This window comes from Rhinolophus hipposideros, assembly GCF_964194185.1.
Source record: "Rhinolophus hipposideros genome assembly, chromosome: 8".
Lineage (NCBI taxonomy): Eukaryota > Metazoa > Chordata > Mammalia > Chiroptera > Rhinolophidae > Rhinolophus > Rhinolophus hipposideros.
In genome coordinates, this window is record NC_138054.1 from 39,089,579 (window position 1) to 39,113,169 (window position 23,591).

The 23,591-nt window shown below is 38.7% G+C and overlaps 1 protein-coding gene across 1 annotated transcript in view; it reads right to left on the minus strand.

The window, feature by feature from the left end:
* Nucleotides 1-6,212: 6,212 nt before the first annotated feature.
* The window catches only part of ST6GALNAC3 (ST6 N-acetylgalactosaminide alpha-2,6-sialyltransferase 3), a 510,975-nt gene continuing 493,596 nt past the window's right edge, over nt 6,213-23,591 (minus strand). The window contains exons 4-5 of the mRNA XM_081056358.1: nt 11,249-11,356; nt 6,213-9,903 (exon numbers count right to left, since the gene is read on the minus strand). Of these exons, the coding sequence (XP_080912484.1) occupies nt 9,717-9,903; nt 11,249-11,356 (295 nt within the window). The 3' untranslated portion in view covers nt 6,213-9,716. The remainder of the gene's footprint in view (nt 9,904-11,248; nt 11,357-23,591) is intronic.

Genomic DNA, 23,591 nt, shown 5'->3' on the forward strand with positions numbered 1-23,591 from the left:
GCCAGTTACACCACGCAACCTCCGTTCTCTGCATCTCTTAGTAGTATCAATGGTTTCATCTTCCTCAAAAACAACAACAAAACCTAAGAAACTCACTTTTACATTGCTTAAAGTAGTGCTCAAATTACACGATAATGGAACATGTCCAAGTCTTAGCAACAAACATAGATAATAAATATTGAAAAGTACTAGTATAATTATGTGAATATTTCTACATTTCAGTGTGGGGATTTCTCTGATCATTAGTATCAACATTAATTGGAAACCTTGGCTTCAAGGAATAGACTCTTCCAGCATAGTCACTAATACATTTTTCCAGCTACTATTCTGTGTAAAAAAAAACAAAAAAGAAATAAATAAAGAAAGAAAGAAAAGAAAAGAAAAAAGAAAGAAAAAAGAATAAACAAAGAAAAGAAAAAAAAAAGAAAAAAGAAGTATTGAAAAAAGAGAGAAAAAACACGAGTCTCAATACTGTCATTAGTCTGTTTTACAGCCATAGACAAGTCATTTGACCTCTGTCACACAGGGTGTCATGTGGGGTCTTAGCTCACGCTCACAAGAATGCAGGATATGGCGAGGCCAAAAAGGAACACCCATGGAGCCATAGATAGGGGAGTCATACCACTACATTCTCACTGGCCTGGGTTGGAGACACAGGAAACAGGAGTCCATGATCCACTGTCACACAGGGTGTCATGCGGGGTCTCCTGTCCCACTCCCCACATAAGAATGCAGGACATGGTGAGGCCAAAAAGGAACACCCACAGAACCATAGATAGGGGAGTCATACCACTATAGTCTCGCTGGCGACTGGGTTGGAGACACAGGAATCAGGAACCACACGATCCGCAACCTGCCGTCCACTTCTCTCTGCCAACCAACCTCACTTGCTAACTGCAATCCTCCTCTCTGCAATCTGTAATCCACACTCCGCCACTTGCTGGCTCAGCCACCATCTTCTTCCTATCCCCCATTTTTTGCTAGTGAAGCCATGGCAGTTATATTAGTGCCCAATGGCTCACTGGTTACAGGTGACGGCCAACTAGCCACAGCTGATGGCCATCCAATCACAGTTGATGGCCATTTACTACCTGAGCCAGCACCTTTCTAGGTGAGGCCGAGAGCCTGGAAACTGCTTTCCGGGGCTCTGTCTCCAGATCCACAATCTGCTATTCGCTTCTCTGCCAACCCACCAACACCCCTTGCTAACTGCAATCTGCCATGCTAACTGCAATCCGCCGTGCTAACTACAATCCCCGCTTGCCAGCCACCATTTGTTGCTAATGTAGCCACTGCAGTTATATTAGTGGCCAATGGCTCACTGGTTACAGCTGACGGCCAACTAGCCACAGTTGATGGCCATCCAATCACAGTTGATGGCCATTTACTACCCAACCCAGCACCTTTTCACGTGAGGCCCAGAGCCTGGAAACTACATTCCTGGCTCTGTCCCCATACATAGTTCAACTTTCTCAACTCCAAGATTCAGGGGTTGTATTGGCTGGTTTCTGAAGCCTTTTAAGCTCTAGAAATCTAGATTACTTACAAAGTCTAGTACTGGCTCCTTCAGTCACTAGATCTATGTATACTATTAAAATGGTGAGGTTTTGCCTTTTAAGAATGCAGTTAAGGGACAGAAAGATGCAAGATATGAAGGAGATAAACACTGTGCTTGTGAACACATTAAAATTACAACTAAATTACAGAACACTCAACCTGGAGAACCATCTGAAGTCTAGCCAAACAGAAGTGTTATAACTAAAAATATACAGAAGTAGACACATCGAGACTGGTAGGAGGGGCAGAGATGCAGAATGGGCCCCTAACCTCCGTGTGGCAGCTGAGAGTCAGGAAAAAAAATCTTGGACATGGAGGTTCCCCTGGAGGAGCGAGGGACCCCTGTCCCACACCATACGCTCCAGCCCAGAGTACTGGTGCTAGGAATAGAAGCCCCCACAACATCTGGCTGAGAAATACAGTGGGGATTCCAACCATCCAGGTGGGATAGAAGGCTGTGGGAAACCGAGCCATCCTCTTAAATAGCCCATGTACAGATTCACTCACTCACAGGCACTCACCCTGGACTCCAGTAGAGGGAGGATGACTGGGGGGGGGTGTCGAAGGTATATGGGGGCAGACTGAGGTGTGTGGCTTACAGCGAAGGCTAGAGGAGATAGTTGGCATTTTGTCTGTGAGGGGTCCTTCTGTGCAGCCAGCAGGTGGGTACCATATTTCCTATGTTGAGCCCACCCCCACAGGCCAAACCTGAATCAGAACTGGTCTGATGAGCTCTGCTGATCCACCCTGCTGACTCACTCCCTCCTACCCAACTCCCCCCAGCACCAGAGGCACTTACTCCAAGAACAGGCAGACCCATTTGCATTGCACTCTTTCTTGGATAACTGTTGGAATCTGGCTGATCCCAGGCAGGTAGTGACTGGCCTCAGGGTGCTCTGAGACTTTTGCTGAGTAGTTCCAAGCTCAATACTGGCACCAAACCAGAACTTACATCAACCTGGTGACCACAACTCTTTCCACCCTAGTGATCCCTGAGACCATGCCTCACCCACTTGTGGACACATGAGGCTCTATCAGCAGCTGAACTTTAAGGGAGCTGAAAGGTGGCAGCAGGCCTTGGGATGTCCTGGCTTTTTGGGGAACTATCTCAGGCCTAGTACTTGGAGCAGATGTGCAGATGTCCTAGGTTTAAAGTGTGGCCTCTCCCACTCACCTCTAGGTTTAACAAAGGCAGTGAACAACTGCAGATCCCTTTGTAGCTCCTACCATGTAGCCTCTGGCCAGTCACAGTCAGTGAGTGACCTGAGCCTGCACCAGAACCCATCCTAAGTAGCCCCATATCCAATATACTTAGAGGTTCACTTCAGACCAAAGCAGAGCACCACCCAATTAGCCCCATAAGTGGCACACACAAAATACAGTCTCAATAGGCATCAGAGCCCTCTGGGATGAATCCCACTCAGTGGGGTAAGCTCCCTGCATAGCAGCTCATAAGCTATGGATGTGGGCAAACTCCACAGCCAATCAGCCTGAGGGTCAATCCACTGAGGTGCTAATTGCAATCAAGGCTCAACTATAACAGGAGGGCACACACAACCCACACAAGGGATACTCTTGGAGCACCCAGCACAGGTGACCAGGGAGAGTGTCACTGGGCTGCACAGGACACCTACTATATAAGGCCAACCAGCCAAGACTGGGAGACATAGCAGATCTACCTAATACATAGAAACAAACACAACAATGCAGCCAAAATGAGGAAACAAGGAAATGCATCCCAAATGAAGAAAAGGAGAAAACACCCAAAAACAAAACAAAAAACAAAAACAAAATAACAAAAAACAAACAAAAAAACCAACAAAAAAACAAAAACCGTAATGGAGGCAAGCAACCTACCAGAGACAGAGGCAAGCAACAATGGCTCTAAGGATGCTCAAGGATCTCAATGAGAACTTCAACAAAGAGATAGCAAGCATAAAAAAGGACATAGAAACCATAAAAAAGAACAAGTCAGAAGTGAAGAATTCAATAACTGAAATGAAGAATACACTAGAAGGACTCATGAGCAGATTAGATGAAGCAGAGGATCAAATAAGCGATTTGGAAGACTAGGTAGCAGAAAACACCCAAGGGAACAGCAAAAAGAAAAAAGAATCCAAAAGAAAAAATGAGGATAGTTTAAGAGACCTCTGGGACAACATCAAGCCTACCATTTGCACCATAGCAGTACCAGAAGGAGAAGAGAGAAGGCAAGAGATTGAGAACCTATGTGAAGAAATAATAACTGAAAATTTTCCTAACCTGGTGAAGGAAATAGATATCTAATTCCAGGAACTGCAGAGTCCCAAACAGGATGAACCCAAACAGGCCCAAACAAGACAAATTATAATTAGAATGGCAAAGGTTAAATACAAAGAGAATCCCAAAAGCAGCAAGAGAAAGACAACTAATAACTCCAAGGGAGCTCCTGTAGGACTGTCAGCTGATTTCTCAACAGAAACTTTGCAGGTTAGAAGGGATTGGCACAAAATATTCAATGTGATGAAAAGCAAGGACCTACAACAAAGACTACTCTACCCAGCAAGGCTATCATTTAAAATTGAAGGACAGATAAAGAGCTTCCTGGACAAGAAAAAGCTAAAGGAGTTCATCACCACGAAACCATTATTACAGGGAACACTAGAGGGAAACACTACAGGGGGAAAAAAAAAAAAGCAAAGTTATGAATAATAAAATGGCAATAGCTACATATCTATCAACAATTACTTTCAATGTAAATGGATTAAATGCTCCAATCAAAAGACATAGGAGGGCTGAATAGATAAGAAAAGAAAACCCTTACAAATGCTGCCTGCAAGAGACTCAAATCACTTCAGATTGAAAGACACATATAATCCAAAAGTAAAGGGATGGAAATAGTTATTTCATAAAAATGGAAACTGAAGAAAAAAAAAAAAGCTGGGGTAGCAATACTTATACCACACAACATAGACTTTAAAACAAAGGTTATAAGAAGAGACAATGAAGTACCCAGAAATCCCACTTCAGGGTTTTTATCCAAAGAAACCCAAAATGCTACTTCAAGGGTACCTGTGGATATATACGTTCATTGCAGCATTGTTTACAATGGCCAAGATATGGAGGCAGCTGGGTGTCTGTAGATAGAAGAATGAATAAAGAGGAGGTGGTACATGTATACAATGGAATATTGCTCGGCCAGGGAAGCGAATGGGTTCTCGCCATATCCGGCAGCATTGATGGACTTGGAGGGTATTGTACTGAGTGGAGTATGTCAGACAGAGACAGATGCAGTGTGATTTTACTTATGTGTGGAATCTAAAGAACAAAATTAATAAACAAAACAGCAACAAACTCATAGAGAAAACATTTTGATGGTTGCCAGATGGGATGGGGGTTGGGGGTGTGGGTAATAAAGGGGGAAGGAACTAAGAAGTACAAACTGGTTATTACAAAGTAGTTATGGAAATGTAGGGTATAGCATAAGGAACATAGTCAATAATATTGTAATAACTATGCATGGTGTCAGATGGGTACTAGATTTGTTGGGGCGATAGATGGGAGGGAATTGGGGGACTGGGTGAAAAAGATGAAGGGATTACAAAGTACAAATTAGTAGTTACAAAGTCATCATGGGGATGTAAAGCATAGGGAATACAGTCAATAATATGGTAATAACTATGTTTAGTGCCAGGTGGGTACTAGACTAGCCAGGGGAATCACTTCTTAAATTATATAAAAGTCTAACTACTATGCTGTACTCCTGAAATTAATATAAAATAATACTGAATGTCAACCTTAATTGAAAAACTAAAAAAAAAGGGGGAGGAAAGGTGAAGGGGAATAAGAGGTCCAAATTTCCAGGTGTCCAACAAATAAGACACGTGTTGTAACATACAGCATAGGGAATATAGTCAATAATATTGTGGTAGCACGCTATCACAGTGTCAGATGGTTGCTGGACTCACCATGGCAGTCACTTCTCTAAGTATATAAATGTTGAATAACTATACTGTATACATGAAACTAATATAATATTGGATGTTAGCTATATTTTATTAAAAATCTTAAAGAAATAAAAATAAAAATAAATGAAAAACACAGTTAAAGGGAAAGTCATTTTTCCCCTTACAACTCTAGGACAGTAAATCATTTATTGTGCTAAGACATGTCAACAACTGACACTGGCAACATAGTTTCATCTTTGCATTTGACATGCCACATTAAGCCACGGATAGGTATGTTGTTAAAAAAAAAAAAAGAAAGAAAGAAAGCTATCTGGTTATATTTCTTGCTTATTAGAGTTAAACTGAGCTTATGATTAACATCCAATTCACACCACCAAGTGAAGTACTCTAGAGTTGTCTTTTTTCTAAGGAAATAATGAGTGATTCTCTTCTGATGGCTTTTTACTTCTGGAAAGGTCAGCAAAGTCCCCCAATTCAGACTTTTGCTCCTCTATTAGCTGATTCATTGCAAATCCTCAAATAGCAATCTACTTATAATATTTTATTTTTTTCACAATGGTCACAGTTCTCTGGCGATAAAATAGAAATCATGCAAAAATCTGAGTTTGCTTACACTAAAAACAGGCTTACTTGAATGGGGGACCAATTTTCATTCATGTCAGTGTGAATGAAGCTTGATTCAATGTTTTTCAATGTGCCTTCAGCTGAGCTGCAATCGGCAGAGCCTCTGGTACAGACTGCTATACTTACAGGTCGGATTTGTGACAACTGTGGCATCCAATTGTGTTCTCAGTTCTAGATTTAGCAGCTTCTCTAGCTTTATTCTTCTGGCCAGCCATTGAATATAATTTTATGAATTCTTACCAATGAATTGATTAAACATGGATTTTTGCTTTCTTTTTTCTTTTTTACACCAGAATTCAAAATGTAACCCAACAAATTTCAGATGAAGTCTGAAGTAGGTGTTTTGTGACTCATACACACCAGTGAAAAATATAGGATTGCATGTATGCCTTTACACACACACACATACACAAACATACAAACACACACACAAATGGACTTTGTGTACATATATACAAACGTTCCTCCATGTTGGTTTTTCTTTGATAGGTTTGATAACAATGTAAAGACATATGATTCTAAAAGGTTTCTTATTCATATTACCATCGTAACAATATAAATCATTACTACTTATCACTAGGCTAACTTAGAAAGAATTCAAGCGTTCATTTTAAAACCCTTTTTAAATTCCCTTGCTTTTTTCTCGGATTCTGCGGAATTAAAAATAATATGTATTATTTTTAGCTTGCATGTTTTTATGCTCATCTCAGCAAATTGTGGCCATTTTCCATAGTCCATTTGCCTAGAGACTTGGGTGGTATTGAAATCATTTTTATTTTTTTACAGACGTTAATTAACTTCTGGGATACAAACACATCAGTGATAAGTGAGTTCAGTTAGACTTTCCAGTGTTTTGATGCTGGATGAATTCTCTTTTAGTTGACAAGAATCTGTGGAATTGACTAGAAATTTGCATGACAAAGTACTCTCTTGAATTTCTCCTTTACCCATTCTTTTCTCTATCAGTAAATGTTGGATTTCTCTTCAACATGGGAGAAACTAGACTTTGTATTCCACTAGAATTTGGAAGCAGAGGTTAAAGAAGAGCAGGAAGTGGAAGCAGAGAACATTAAGACTGTGGAGAAAAATAAGTCATGTGATTCTATCAAAATGTTGATTATACTGTAAATCATCCAATTAGGTCTCCAAATTGGGAATAATGTGCTTTTTGTTTCCAACTATTAGGGGAAAAGAAGAGACAACAACAATGAAGTGTATAAAGTTGGGGTTCAGTTAAGGAAAAAAGGCAAGGGACGAGAGGGAAGGGAAAGGAAGCCTGGCTCGCCCTTCCAGAAGAAACACGGCCTACTCTACACACCCCCATTACCATAGGTGAGGGATACAGGACACTGAAAAACTCCCCTTCACCACAGAAAGCACAGTGAGGCAGGAGAGCAAGGAAGTTTTCAAACGTTTCTCATTAGTAAGGTTAAAACAAATGGAGTTGGCTCTCCATTTACCAGAAAACTAAATAAATTATGTCATTCCCTGAAGCATTCTGATAATCAATGACTCCTTTTTATTTAAAAATGGAACTTTCATATCACAATGGGGGTGGGGGTGGGGCAGTCTGTATTACAATTTTAACATTTGTACCTGTTTCTTTTTCTTGGAGTGGGCATTTCTATCCATCATTAGCTTGAAATAACTAACACACACAGAACTAAAAATCACATAAGGAAACAACAAAAGAATAACAACAATAACAGTTTCAACAATGGAAGTGGCACTTGGTCATTTTTAAGGATCTGAGTACTGGAGTATCAAAATGGCAGAAGAGAGCAAGAAAGAGGCTTTTGCCCAAGATGGCACATTTTAATTATAACTAATCATGGGACTTAGCATTGGTAAAGACCTGCAACGTGCTCCTGAGGTGAAATGCATCATTAGTTCTGGCCTCCAAAACATTCTGTAAATTAAGCCTGGTTTTGTCTTTTGAATCATTTGCAAGGATGTTTTTGGTCTCTCAGCAAATCAACCCTCTGATATTTAATGAGCAATAAATATATGAAGAACAGAATCATCTCAAGACTGGGACAAAAAACTATATTTCTCTGCTCTCATTCCCTCCAATTGTCCATGCTTTCTATCTTTTCCTCACCCAAACAGCCATCCAAAAAAGAAATTACCTATATTCTTAGTCTATGGCCAAGACCATTCTTGTGATACTTTTTGCATAATTCTGATATAATATATTGTATTTGGCTTTGAAATCAATTGGTTACTAGTCTATATAAATGCTATTCTATAAAAATATTAGCAAGGGAGAACAATATGTCAGAGCAATTGACAAATTATAGATTATCTGCTAAGGAGATGTCAGAATATGTAGGCAATAGACAGTTGGGGTGGTCATGGGCATCTCACGGGACAGCATATGTGAAAGGACTCTAAATGACTGAGCACTTTGGACATTAAGGTCATTATTGTTGTTATTATGGTATAACAACTGATACACAGTGGGAAACATAAACCCCACGAAGGCAAAAGTTCTGGTCAGATTTAATATAAGGAATCATTTCCTCTCCATGTCTAACAGTTGGCACTTGGCAATGATACTGTAATGTGTGGAGAGACATATCTTGGGCCTATAAAATAGAAATTTTAATATACAAATATATATTATGAAGTATGGTAGGATACAAATTGACGTAAAAATATGCTTTGCTTTCCCTGTTTCATGAGTTTAAAAAGCATATAATTTTGTGTGTTAGATGTTGAAGCAAAGTTGGTAAACCCTTTTGGTTATGTTTAAGGAATTTTTTTCACAGTATATGTTATTACAGTGTTGAAATAGTACATGTTAAATGATCTTCTTAGATAGTTAGGACTCAAACAAAAATAACAAACCATTAAAAGGTCATTCTAATAACATGTTTAGTTATATTATTTAGTGAGAATGGAGTGGTAAGAATGGAAATTCATCAAGATTTGCTACTTGGCCCATTTTAAATTAAGAGTTTGAGATAATCAAGTTATCCTGTAGGTAGGATGTCCATGATATTTAAATTATTAATTAGGAAATGGCTTGAATCTTTAGCTGTAGGAAGTACTGTAGGAAGAGATTCCTTCCTTGCCTTTAGGCTAACTAGTAACTGTGGTAAGATACGTTGTAACCCGATAGTGTTTCTTAGGTAATCAAATATTCTTCAAGATGGCAGAGCTGCTCAGTTTCAAGAGACCATAGAATATTGACTTAGAATCTTGCCTCATTAGGCCAAATCCCATGGCTTTTGGAAGTTACTCACGATTCAAGAATGCTGGGCAGCTCTCTTGAAGAATAATCTTCTCATTTCTTAGGTCATTGCTGTCATGTGACTGGCCTTCACTTCAATTCCAGTTAAATTATAAAGTGCGATATGTAATGTTGAACCTTCAGGAAGAACATAATGAGCACAACCACCCTCCATGGAATCCCAAGTACAAATTACTGGCAGAGTCACCATTCATATCTGAGGATGTACAGAAACTTGATCGTCATTGTTGTCGTCCTTATCACCACCACCATTATCATCATAGCATCATTAGCATCGTAGTTGCAGTACCATGATCATGTCAAGTGGTGTGGCAAGATCAGAAAAACCAATATCAAGACACTGTCCAGTTTGGGTGTGTAAATATTATCCTGTGTTTCTTGGCCCATTTAGCAAACACTTTCTTTTCTGTGATAAACCTATGCCCTCCATATGGGGCATGTTCATGAAGAAAATATTCATCACACTCATCTCTTCCTTGTTCATAGTAATGGTAGGGGACTTTTCTATACCCTTCTGTCCTAGAAAAGAAAAAAAGGAAAGGAGAGAAAGATTGAGATGAAGAACGAAGCATTCATTTACAAGAATCCATTATGTGCCCAGTAAATGCATTTACTTGCAAACCTATGCATGATTCTTGTTCATGAACTCAGTTAAAACTATTTTGTATAAAAGCTTTTAGGAAGATGAACCAGGTCCTTAGTGCTTTAATAAATCAAATAAAATTTATATGTGATGCCAATACATTCAAACATATAGCCATCCTTTGAAGGAGGAAATGGTGCATAATGGAAGCAAACTTTGGATACCCTGATGCTCTTGCAGAAGAAACTTTGTTATATGTGCTTTGTCTGTGCTCTAATATGCTTATACCATGTTTCCCCGAAAATAAGACCTAGCTGGACAATCAGGTCTAATGCGTCTTTTGGAGCAAAAATTAATATAAGACCCGGTCTTATTTTACTATAAGACTATTTACTATTATTTTACTATAAGACCGGGTCTAATATAATATAATATAATATAATATAATATAATATAATATAATATAATATAATATAATATAATATAATATAATATAATATAATAAACATAATATAATATAATAAGACTGGGTCTTATATTAATTTTTGCTCCAAGAGACACATTAGAGCTGATTGTCCAGCTAGGTCTTATTTTCAGGGAAACACGGTAGTTAGGGTAGAAATATTTGATCATGAAGATTGTGGCTTAATTACCATTTTGACAATATGATTCAAACACTCTCTGGATTATATTGTGCCAATTGTTGGTAGGGAAATATATTTCACTACCTTGATAAGCATGGAAGGTTTGTTTTATTACCTAATTAGAAACTATCCCACCAGTGGGGATAAATGTGGGTAAAGATACCCATTTTAAATAAAGATCTGGCAAATTACTCACTTATTTCCAGGAATTCTTGTTAAGCTATCAGCTTCTCTGAAGCTATAGGACATTTTGTCCTTCATGATCAAACATAACCGTTGACTAGATAGCCATCTATCAAGCCATTAGAGCGGCAGAAATGACAAACTCACTTTGCAAATTAAATAACCACTAAAATTGTTCTGTATTTCTAAGCCACAAGTCCCTGGCATGCCACTGATTAAGGGGAAAATGTTTCTTCTGACATTTGACATTAGCCTGTGGTAAATATTTTTCTTTTTATCACCCCTAAAAGTCATAATTTGATGTACTGACGATAAAATGTCATGTCAGCAAAGAACACCAGGAAATAATTGTTGCTTTGTCTGTTTCTCAGATTTATGGTACTGAAATGAATTGTGATATTTTGACAAGATATCAGAAATGGAGATGCATAAAAATAATTTCCTGTGATCTTACTTGCAGTAGGTGTCATTTATCATCCCGTAGACGTGAATGCCGTAACAGGCATCCATGGCCAGAATGAAGGTAAACCACCCAGTGCTGAGATAAGAGCCAGACTGGACTCTGTGAGGGGAACAAAAACAACAAACAAAACAAAACAACACAGAAGACATACACAGAGCAACAATAAAGTGTGGTGAGAAACAAGCAGCTTTTTATCAAAAACATAGCACTTGTTATCAGGAAAAAAAAAGCATTAAGAAACTTGACAATCTGTCAAAGATTCACCCTTAGTTTGAGTTATCTCTGAATAATTTATAGGCATGCTCTCATTCTTACTACCTTCAGCCTAGAAGCTATCTTATATGGTAGAGAAGCCATATGGCAAATATCTGAAGTCAAATAATCCTGTCCCTTCAGGTGAAAAATAATGTATTTGATTTTCTGTATGACACAAATTAGTGCTGTATATCAAAAGACAGGTTTCCTAAAAGATGCTTGGAGCCCTGATAGGAACTGAGTGATAATGGTGTTATCTGCTATTCTGGACATATCACTGTCTCTCAGGCTTGTTGGTCTACGAAAGGATCTGAAAAGTTTTCCTTCACTGCTTTCCAGGCACGACGAGACAAGACTTTTCCTTTTCAACATGTTTTTATTGAACACCTACTATATGCCTATCACTATTATAGATACTGGGGATATAGCAGTTATCAAAACAATCAAAGATTTTGTCTTCATGGGGGTCAGGGAATTGGATTTGGAGATGGCTATATTATAAAAGTCAGCCACAGAAGGCATTTTAGATCATGGAAGCAAAGATATGACAAAAAGAGGGGTGAAGGAATGGGAAAGAGCCATGTGGACCATATTGGGAAAGACAATCTTGTGTGTAGTCCTTTGACCCATTCTTCATCACATAAGAATGGGTTTTGGGCCTGGAACACTTCCTTACTAAATGATAAGGAATTCTCAGAACATATGCTGGACATGTCACCTTGTGTGGGAATTTTTTCCCCTGTTTCGTTCTGTTTAAGCATTTGTGTCAAATGGTACCTGGCCAAACTCACTGCTGCATCTTTCCCCTATAAAGAGGGGAGGAACCCTTCATTTTGTGGTAGAGAGTTGCATGCAGGCCAATGGCCCTGCGTTAGCTGGTGAGAAGAACCCACAGGCCATGGGAGACCAATGTCCACTCTTAGAACGGATCTTGCTCTGTTTCTTCTCTACGTGAATAAAGTGTTGTTCCATCTACTGTTTGACTATGTTGTGTTTTCCTTGGCAACTTCAATACTAAGATGCAGTGGGCAGAAGTGTTTGGACTTCTTTTCCTGGTTGTATGTCACAGATGCCACTTTCTCAAGAGACAATATGAGAGAAAAGTTTCAAGAAAAGAAAATGCTAAGGGCAAAATGACAGATATGTAAGTGTGCCTAGTATGTTTAATGATGAAATGGGAAAAGTAGTAACTGAAGTGTGAGTGTGGCAGATGTAGTTAGATGTAGTGCTGATTGGAGGGGTCTGTCAAGTTCCAATTGGTTCAAGAGAATGTTTGATGAAAAACACAATTTCCATATTTGTCTTTAGCCAAGGTAATCTAATCCATCCAGAATAGATGCCTATCTCCTTAAATCTCTCCCCATAGGGGCATTTGGGTCACTCGAGGTTGTTTGGCATTTATGTAACACCTCTTCTAAAAAAGACTAAATTTAATGCCTTCCATCTAGACTTCTTTGCACATTGGAGCACAGCCAGCTCTTCTCCTATGGACTGCCACTTAGAGACTGATAAGCACTCTCTGGGTACTGTACTCTAGCCAGGAATTGTTCCCCACTGAAGTCCAATATTGTTGATGCAGGTCTCCAGTACCAAGCCATCAATGTGCTATAATTAGACCCTGAATCCTTCAATTCTTTTTTTTTATTTTTTTAAACAGGCACTGCTTAATATCAAATTACTTACAAGGTGCAAGCATTTCAGGAGCAAACCAAACTCACAGTGGGGCTTGATAAACAGATTGTTTAACCTTTATTTTCATTGACTTTGGATGGTTTGCAAGGAGAGACAATGCAGCCCATATATGAGGTATGATGAAACAGTACAATGAATGTTTAAATACAAAATATTACAATAAAAGACATTGCCATTAATCTCTCTCAAAATACTCCCCCTTGTTTCAATCACACTTATCCCATCATTCTTGCCACTTTCTGAAGCAGTTCTGGAAGTCCTCTTTCACGAGTGTCTTTAGTTGCACTGTCATGGCTGCCTCAATGTCCTGAATCACTTTGACTTTGGGGAAAAACCAGAGTCGCATGAGGCCAGATCTGGTGAATAAGGTGGATGAGGACACACCATAATGTTTTTATTTGACAGAAATTGCCGCATACCAGTAGGGATGTGTGACATAGAGCATTATCATGATGGAAGATAATTTATGGCACAGTTTAAAACACACCTTCTCTCAACCATAGCTCACACCCAGCTGACTGCACCGAACAAGTCGAAACTTGTCACACAGTTACTAACATGCTGCTGACGTGCTGCTTCCTGTACTGAAGATCCCTGCCTTTCCATTGGATGGTACTTGGCAGCAGCATTCACCGTATCTTTTGATCATAACAGAAAGGCAACATGTCACCCATCATTTCTGGTACACGGCAATTTTTGTCAAATAAAACATTAAGGTGTGTCCTCATCTACCTTATTCACCGGATCCAGCACCATGTGACTTCTGGTTCTTCCCCAAAGTCAAATGACCATGAAAGTAAATGTTTTGAATGGATTCAGGACATCGAGGAGGCAGCCACGACAGCACAACTAAAGACACTCACAAAAGAGGACTTCCAGAACTGCTTCAGAAAGTGGCGAGAATGATGAGATAAGTGTGTTCTAAGTGAGGGGGAGTATTTTAAGGGGGATTAATGGCAATGTGTTTTTTTAGTGTAATAATTTTTTTTTAAATCTAAATATTCACTGTAGCTTTTAAATCGCACCTCGTATATGCTTTATCTGTTTGCTGGTCACTGAATTTGAAATGCCACTATGTAAGTACTCTCCTTTGTATCTCCTGGCATGTCTTCTACATGGAAAATATTCCAGAAACAAGATCACAATGAGTTACACGCACTTTCCTCTGTAATAGAAATAGTAGTAGCAGCATAAGTTAGGAATGGATGCCAAATAGGTGGGAAGGTGAAATACACTAAAGGGCAACTTTGCTTATTACACAGCTGAACCTGCATTCAATCCTGCGTTCTGGAATCTGAGGAGCAGCAGCAATGATGGGAACTGCTTAAAGCATCATCTGCTTAAAGCACCATTTCCTTATTTGAAAATTGGGAGAGATCAGAAAAGGCAAGAGTCTTGACAAAAAGCTCCCAAACTGAATCGAGAAACTTGTTTGTGTACTGAATTATTCTGATTATTATTCTTACTGAATTGTAACCCATTTCCCCCTCTTCTTGACTTCCAATACTACTTTTTCTACCTTTCTATTTTCTCTATCCTTCTTCATCACTAGGTTGACCAAGCACTCATAGGGATCACTAAAAATTATAGCATTGGTTTGTACATTATTAGAAATCCAGGTTTCACTTATTCACCCATTTATTTATTTTTGTCAACAAACATTTATTGGGATCTTATTCTGTGCCACTGACTATGCTAGAAGCTGGTAATGAACATTTTCTTAAAGAGCATGGTCTAGTGAGGGAGGCACACATGTTAAACAAGTAATCACAATACAGTACAACAAAGCACAAGGCCATGTGTTTCTAAGTCAGTACCGAGTGCAGTGCAGAATCAAGGGTAAGGACACCCGCTTTCACATTCCAGCGCTGCCATTACCTGAATGTGAGGCTTTGGACAACTTACTCACCCTCTTTGGATCATCTCAGTTTCTTTGTCTTGAAATAAGGAGGTTGAACTAGGTCATATCTAAGGTTTCTTCAGATTTTGAAATCAAATGATTTTGTGATTGTTACCCTCAATAGTCAATCTGCTTTAACCTTTAACCATTTGACAGTACTACGTTCCAAGCATGTTAGATGTGTTATTAAAAAACACATGAATCAGTCACATCACATCTAAAGCCCACTTGTGTGATGTGCATGCCACTAATATCTGGAATGAGTATTTTTATATATATATTTTTTACCTTGCAATGGCTATAGTCACTAAAGTGTTGGAGGGAGGAGCTCTATGTTTCCCTCCTTCACACGTCTGCTCATGGAAGGTGCTAAAATGGTGATCCAAAACCATTGGACACAATGGAACCATAGTTTTAGTGTAAAGCTTACTTTGAGTGAGAGAAAAAAATAAGTCTAAGTTAGATAAAATGATTTTTCTTTTTATGTGTTTTCTAGGAGTCAGTCTGTTCGTGGAGTTGTCAAGGATCAAGATAACATTATAGCTCTAAGACAAAAAGGGGATCGTTTGTGCAACGTATGGACCATGACTCTGAAAACGAGCTCTCCTGGCTCATTCTGGTCCATGACAGATAGTCATTTCTGAGAGTTCAACAGCAAGCTTTCAGAGCGGAATCCTCAAATGATAAATATAGTTATCCAAGGGGTTCCTATGTATACCTGTCTTCTTTTTACCAGAGGAAAAGAGGGTCAGGAATTTCAGAGTTTGGCATCTGGTCAAGGATCTTTCCATCTCACCACATAAAAACAAAACAAACAAAAGAACCGCACATATTTCTGATACTTGATTACATGTGAGCCTAACCTAATTTATGTTGTTTCTGGGTAGACAGATCATAATAATTAGCCCAAAAGCTCTTCAGGCAAGCTGTGTTGCATGTGATTCAGCCTGGGGAGGCTCATACTGCCCAAGTGCCCTGTCCTACAAACAGCACTTAATTAGACAGTTGCATTTTTCTTTCCCTAGTGCCTCTGATATATTTTGGATGTGAAATCATGTGAGGTTTTCTACCCACAGTACATGCTGGGGCTAGTAAAGTGGTTTCTTCTGAAATTATTTGGAGCCAATATCCATTTAATGATGGTTGAGGTGGAATAATGGTAACTATTTGATGAATCCAGGAATTCTTCCGAATAAATGCCCTGGTGATCTGGGTTCCTAAGGAAATTCACTGGCCTGGATGTTGCTGGCTCTGGGAATTCTTGTAGGTGAACCATTCCAAAACTCTCCTGCTGGGTGGGCATACTAGAAATTATACATGAGTAGACCTTTTGAGGTTCAATAAACACAACAACAAAAAGACTTGTGCTCATGTACATGAAATTGTTTATGCTTTTTAGCTTGAAGAGACCAAGTGATAACTATTAGATGCCTAAAAAAATTCCAAAAGGGTCTCCTCTGAGGCCAAATATTGTCTAGCAATTTGTCACTCACGCACGCGGCACTAACTATGTACCAGCTGGCCATCAGCCATGGCATTTTTTTCTAACTTCCACATTTGGGGATCGATAAAAACAATTATTGTCATCTACAAATAAACAATCAAGAGTCCCATAGGGATGATAAGAAAATTTAAGTCCTTAATTCAGTACAATAGAAAAGCTTAAATTAATGCAGCAGAATAATGAGCCATGCAGTTGAAAATAAAGGCGGGAGTGTAAGAGGAAGCTATCAATCATTTATTTCCACCGGCCAAGTTTTGTATCCCACTGCTCCTCGGTAATCAAGATACTTACCACTTGGAAACTACTTACATTTACCAGCTCATCTCTTGGAAAAATGATGCTGTCAACACCTTGATATAGCACATGCTTGAAGGCATGTCATTTAAAATATACTCTTTCATCCAGTTGATTACCAATAAAATATAAGCCACCTTGCCCCTTGATGTATACCCCTGTTCCTTGGTGCCTAAAGGCCATGACATGTCCACAGAGATTCACTCTCTGTCAAGCTGTCCTTATTTACACCAATTTCAACATTTCTGGCTATCAGCACCCTTCATTTGCCTGCACCCTTGCTTCCGAGCATGCTCTTCCATCTTCTCATTTCTGGTAACATACTGGGAAGCATATTTCTCCTCTTGCCTGGGAAGCAGAAATTTCTACAAGTGACATTTCACTTTTGGGTAATTTCAGAGGAGGAATGAGGATGGTTATTCTTCAAAAGAAACCTGGATTACATTGAATTTACTATCTATCTATTCGCGGGATGCTGTGCAAATTATTGAACACCATTAACTCAATGGCCTGGGTTCTGAACTCAAGAAGTTTATACTTTGATAGGCAAAATAATAGCACTTTCTCTATATCAGGGTTTCTCAATCTTGGCACTACTGACACTTCAGATGAGATAATCTTTGTCATGGGGGGGGGGGAACTGTTCTATGCAGTAAGTTCCCTTTCACATTTCTCCAGATTCCCTTGGTCCAAGCTCACCTGTTCCCTAAGAGGGCAGTAGATTTCTTGATTCCCCAGTGACTACTCTTGGCTTAGGGTAGTTTGCCTTGATGAAGTCCCTAACCCTAAAAATGCAGGTTCTCCTTATGTACATTTTTCACTCTACCCACTCACTCTCCCACTGGCTTTCCTGATCCAGTCAAGTATCTTGCTTCCTTCTCCTTTACAAGTCTATATGAAGCCATTCAGGTTTGGCCAATACTAAATCGTTAACATACATTTTAACACAACCCTAGGAATCAACAAGTTAACTTGGCCTAAAATCAAAGGGCAAGTCCTGGCCTGAAATGAAAAAAAAAAAAAAGTGCCAGGTGGGAATAAGAATGAGGAGTCTAGTAGCCCTCGTCTCTGTGGGTGTCTCCTCTTCATGAAATTGTTCCTTTGGATCAAACTGCAGACTAATTCTACTGTCTCTTACTCATTTCTCCCATGAATGGATGAAAACAAGGCCGGGAGCACTTTGAGCTAACATTTCAAAGGCATGATAACCACTTATCAAAGTCCAAAGGGAATGAAGACCCTCCCAATAATGGAAGTTTATTGGACAGCAAAATATTGGCAGTACCTTCTGAAATCTGCTATACTTAGGAATAAAAGGGAATTTAAAAAAAAGAGATAATCAATATTTCATGTCATCAATATACTCTACTGGCAGGATAAATAAAAATAGCAAAATAAGTTCCACATACCCTCCTAAGGAAGAAGGGAATACATGACAGAATACAGATTATTCAATTAAAAACATTTGTTCCCCATTTTTTTCCAAAAGCACATGGATAATGAAAGAATACATTTAAACAAAGAGACTGGGTAAGAAACAGCTGATGATTATCAGTAGCATCTTGGGATTCAATCTAATATTGTGAACCAGTCTAATGGAAACAAAGCTCAAAGTGTGGAAACAATTTCAGCTGTCCCCAAGTCATATATTTTTGTATATGATTTGATTGTTGGGAGCTATGGAAATACTCTGGAGTTTTGCCCATTATATTAGCACTGTATATTTGTATTATCTATCAATAGGACATGCACAGCAAATCTTTAGGCAAAAACAGCTTTCTGCAAATCAGACAGCGTAATTCTCCATCTTGGCCTGAATCATTTGAAAACGGACATAAAGTTTTTAAATGGATTAAAACATCATAGCATAGATGGTGATTCTTAAAAGGATGTGCTATAATTAATGAAAGGGATCCAGGCCTGGAACATAACAAAAAAATGGACCATGGATAAGTGGAGAAAGCAGTAAATCTTAGCAGAAGACTGTATTATCATCCCAAGCAGCTAATGAGAAATGCCTGCCCTAATCAGTAGGCTCTTGGACTGTGAATATAACAAATAGTTTTCCTGCCATAGAATCAACAGGATTCCGACTAGTGATGAATGCAATGAAATCGTACATAAGGAGCATAATAAGAAATGACTGTTCTTTTCAAAATGTACATTTAAAAGTAAAATGGTACAGCTCCCAAAGGTATGATTTATGGCTGCTGTAGAAAGAGAAGATACCAGTCACAAAAATTACTTTGTTCATTCATCTCAGAAATTAAAAGGTTATTTCACTCTTGCCCTTGGGCTTTGAAGTCCCTTCAATTGGAAATGTTGATTTCTGAGATTTTATTCACTTTCTTAAATGAACAATGTAACCTCAGGAATGGCAGGGACGCATGAGAGCGAGGTCTTTGGACCACTTCATTGAGGCTGAACTGATTCTTTAACCACCCAGTATTGACTGACTTGTATCCTCTCCAAATTCATATGTTTAAGCCCTAATCCCCACAGTGAGGGTGATCAGAGATGGGGTCTTTGGAAGGTAATTAGCTTTACGTGATGTCATGAGAGTGGGGTCCTCATGAAGGGATTAGCAATCTTCTAAGAAGAGAAAGAGATACTAGAGCTCTCTCTTTCCACCATGTGAGGACACAGTGAGGAGGCAACAAGCCAAGGAAGAGAGTTCTCACTAGAAACCAACCACACTGGCACCCTGATCCCAGACTTCCAGCTTCCAGAATGGTGAGAAACAAATACATGTTATTAAGCCACCCAGTCTATGGTATTTTTGTTACGGCAGCCTAAGACAATGGTTGTCTTTCAGTGCTCTCCGCCATAAACCTAAACTTCCTTCTGTGTTTTCTAGAACTTCTCTTCCTGAACTCTCTCAGTTAGTGATGTGGGTCCATTTACTGCTCCTTAAACAAATCTTGTGCATGTCCACCTCTGTCTTTTTTCCTCTCTTGGGTACACTTTTCATCGTCTTGAAGTGCTTTCCCCCATATCCTCTCCAGTTTCTAATCCTATTAAGCTTCCATTTTGTTTACTCTCATTCATTTAAGAAAAGGTCATTGAGTGCCCTGTAAGTGTGAGGCACTGTGTTAGGTACTGGAAATATCAAGTTGCTCTTGAGCTCAACTCAAGTTCATGTGGGGAATACAGACTCAATGACTGCTTTCAGAAATAGGACTATTAAGGAGGTAATTCCCCTGCAAATGTTACGGGAACACTGAGGAATGAGCAACAGACACCACTGGAGGGAACTGGGGAACGTAATTCCTTCCCCAACAGGCAGTAAGAGTTGAGCTGTGGATTAAGGCTAAAGACAAACACCAGGCAGAAAGAGGAGGAGTAGAGCAATTCAGGCAGAGGCAATGGCTATGCAGTTGTACTGAAGTACAAAAATAATAGGAATACAAAATAATTCTGGTCTGTTCTCTAATCTGCAATGAACCTCAAAGAATCATCAGTGTTTATTTCCATAACAGATTATGGGTTAGTTAGAGACAGGACGCATACGTAACACTGATTTATTTTCCTTCCGTACATTATGTTTTGAAATATTAGAGATATCTTGATGTTCTATGTACCTAGTTTTCTTAGATGATGGAAATTTATGGATCTGGAGAAGAGTATCGAGGGGAAAACTGGCAGAATTATGTTTTTATTTCTCATTAAATTCCTCATTAGTTCAAAGCTGAGAAAAATATAAACAAATATGACTAAGAATAAAAACAATTAAAAAAAGTGTGATGCTAATGGATGCACTGAATAGTGTTCTGTGTTGTAAAGTAAGTTGTAAGTCATGAGCAAACTCATCCAATTTCCACTTACCACCACGCCAGCTTCCTCAACACATACCTGGAGGCTCTCAACCTGTTCTATTTAAAAGGGAAACAGTTTCTACAAAACCATGCAATGTACTGAGTTTTTTGTTTAATGGAAACAAAAATGGATACTATTGCTGCTTTAAAGGTGTGAACCCTTTGAAATACCTTTCAGGTCTGGAAATGCTGAGCTAAATGACCTCTAAAGCAACATCTTCTCTACCTTATGGAGTTTCTAGAAGGAATGACACTATGTACCTTAACACCCAGTGTCTACCCTAAGTAATTCTGTCACCTTGCCTGGGTCTCTGTTTTGTTTTTTTACATGGCCCATAATTCTGAAGACATAAGGTATTATGGACAACCTGTGTGGGTTTTTGTTTCAGACTGTTCAAGCTACCATAGAGGCTCTTGTCTTAATGGCCATAAATTTTTCTTTCAACTCTCCTGTGTTAGACTGTATTCTTCATTGCCTAGCATCACATGGCTTGCTTATGGGTGCAGCAACTTTCCTGCCTCATTGATTCCGAGCTTGGCCAAGTCACTTGCTTCAACTGATAGAACTTAATCAGTAGGAGTGAATATTCTAACAGCACCCAGTAGAAATTTTAAGAAGCATCACTTCTCCCCTCCATCATGAGAACAACACATCCCAGGTAGGGGGTGCTCCTTCAGCCTGGGTCCTGGGATGAGGAAACCCATGCAGCAGATATGAGTACGAAGTGCAGCCAGTTCAGTTATGCATGGAACAAGTATAGCTGATCACAGACCTGCAAGTGGGAAATAATGTTCCTGTCAGCCATTGCATTTTGGGGTTGTTATACTGCAAAAAGTTCACTAAATAAATTATTTTTGATTAATAATAACTGCTATTATTTATGGAGCATTTATATGTACTAGATATTGTGCCAAGAGCTATGCAGAGGTCATCTCATATAATCCTCACAACAACCTCATCCTATGAGGAGTATTACACAAATGAAGGTACACAGAGGTATAAAGAACTTGCCCAAGGACAGTCTGACATCAGAGAACTCAAGTTCTTAACGAAGTTCTTTCTCGGTCATCATCATAGAGCTGCCATCAATGACCTCAATTTTTCTCCTGGTTCTACTGTTAACTTTCTAGGAAATTTTCTTTTGGGGCCACTTTTTTTTTTTTTTTTTTTTGATGGCAGAATAAGAGGATCGGCCTAGATAGATTTAGGATCTTTCATCACCAAAGTTCTGTGATTGCAGTTACAGTAACACAGCCCATGTTAAAGAGATTATAAATGCACAGCTGTACTTTTAGCACAGACTTAACTATCACGATTTTATATAGTTAACATTTATAACTTCAGGATTCAAAACACTTTTTAGAATTTCAGCCAAAGTCATGTTAAAATAATAGTTTATGTCACTAATATGTTCATATGCATTGACTTTAAAAGACAGAGGATAAGCTCTGAAATAAAGATCAAGTTCCTGGATCCACTTCGTTCCCCAGGCACGGCTTCCTTACAGCCCTTGGGTTCTATAACCTTTTAATATATTCTCCTCTTTGGCTTGTGTTAGTTGAAGGAGGTGTTTGTTCCTTGCAACCAAAGATTTGAAGTTCTATTGGTTGACCTCTAAGATCGCTCCCAAGAAAATGAGTCTATTAAATACTCCAGGTATTTAAGGACTTTGCTTTTCACTAATCTTTAACTCTTATTAACTAACAATCACTACTTGATCTGATCCTCGTTTTATACATAGGCTTTTAGAAGTTGCTTCTTTCTAACTTACCCTTCAAGTTATCTTGAAATCATGTCCTTCCTAAATTGAAGTGGGCCTAGTATTCTGAATGCTAATCACCTTTCTTTACCTAAGGCATAGGTGCTTGTTCCCCAGCTAACCTGATAAAGGTAATTAATGGAAAGTTTTGGCTTTCTCTCCCAGTTCTCTTATCAGCCATTCCCTCTGAATATACTTTCTTTAAGACCGAAGAAAAGAAAAAAAAGAAAAAAAGAAACAAGGAAAGATTGTAATCAGGTGGGAGTGTATCTAAGTAGATAAGACTTTTTCCTGACACTTCACCTTTTTAAGATACATGAAATGACTCATTTTTCCTTAACTTTTTGACTTAACTGAAACTTGAGTTAAACCAAGTTCTTTTCCTTTAGAAATAGTTCCAGCACAGAATCAGAATCAAACTTGCTTCTGACAAAAAGTGCTTTTTGAGTCTGTTTCTATTTTACAATGAAAATTTACATTTAAAAGTAACTCTTAAACAAGTAAGTTTTAACAAGGTTTTAAGACACAGATTTGTGATGGTTTCACCTCACTGAAGGAGATGGGATATCCAAGCTTATTGTTAAGATCTCTAGTACTACTGGGACCATCATTACACCAGCCTCAGCCAGAACCCGAGCAATCAACCTTGCAGAAAAATAAAATAAACAACAACAACAACAACAACAAACACAAAGTAGCTCTGACCTTCTTCTGGTTAAGAAAGACTAATTTTGCTGTCACTTCTTACCTATCCAAATCTATTATTGCTTTTCTGAGTTACATGGTTCAATAAGTCCAGAAATAAATTATTTGGGGGAGGATATTTATTTTTAATAGGAAAAACAAAGCTATACCCCCATTTCCCACATCTATTAAAATTATTTTACCTGGCTTACTAAAAAAGGAGAATTCAATTAGAAAAGGTCAAACGCAACACTGACATAAGGATCTTCAGGCACTGAGCATTTTAGTCTCATACTTAGAGGAGGCTTATTTGTTATTTTTCCAATAGGTTGACATTCATTGACTACTTTATGTATGATGACTTTGTTAAATGATAGGCTATCATCTTTGTAGGTATCAAAGCAAGCACTGATCTAGTTCCTCTACTCCC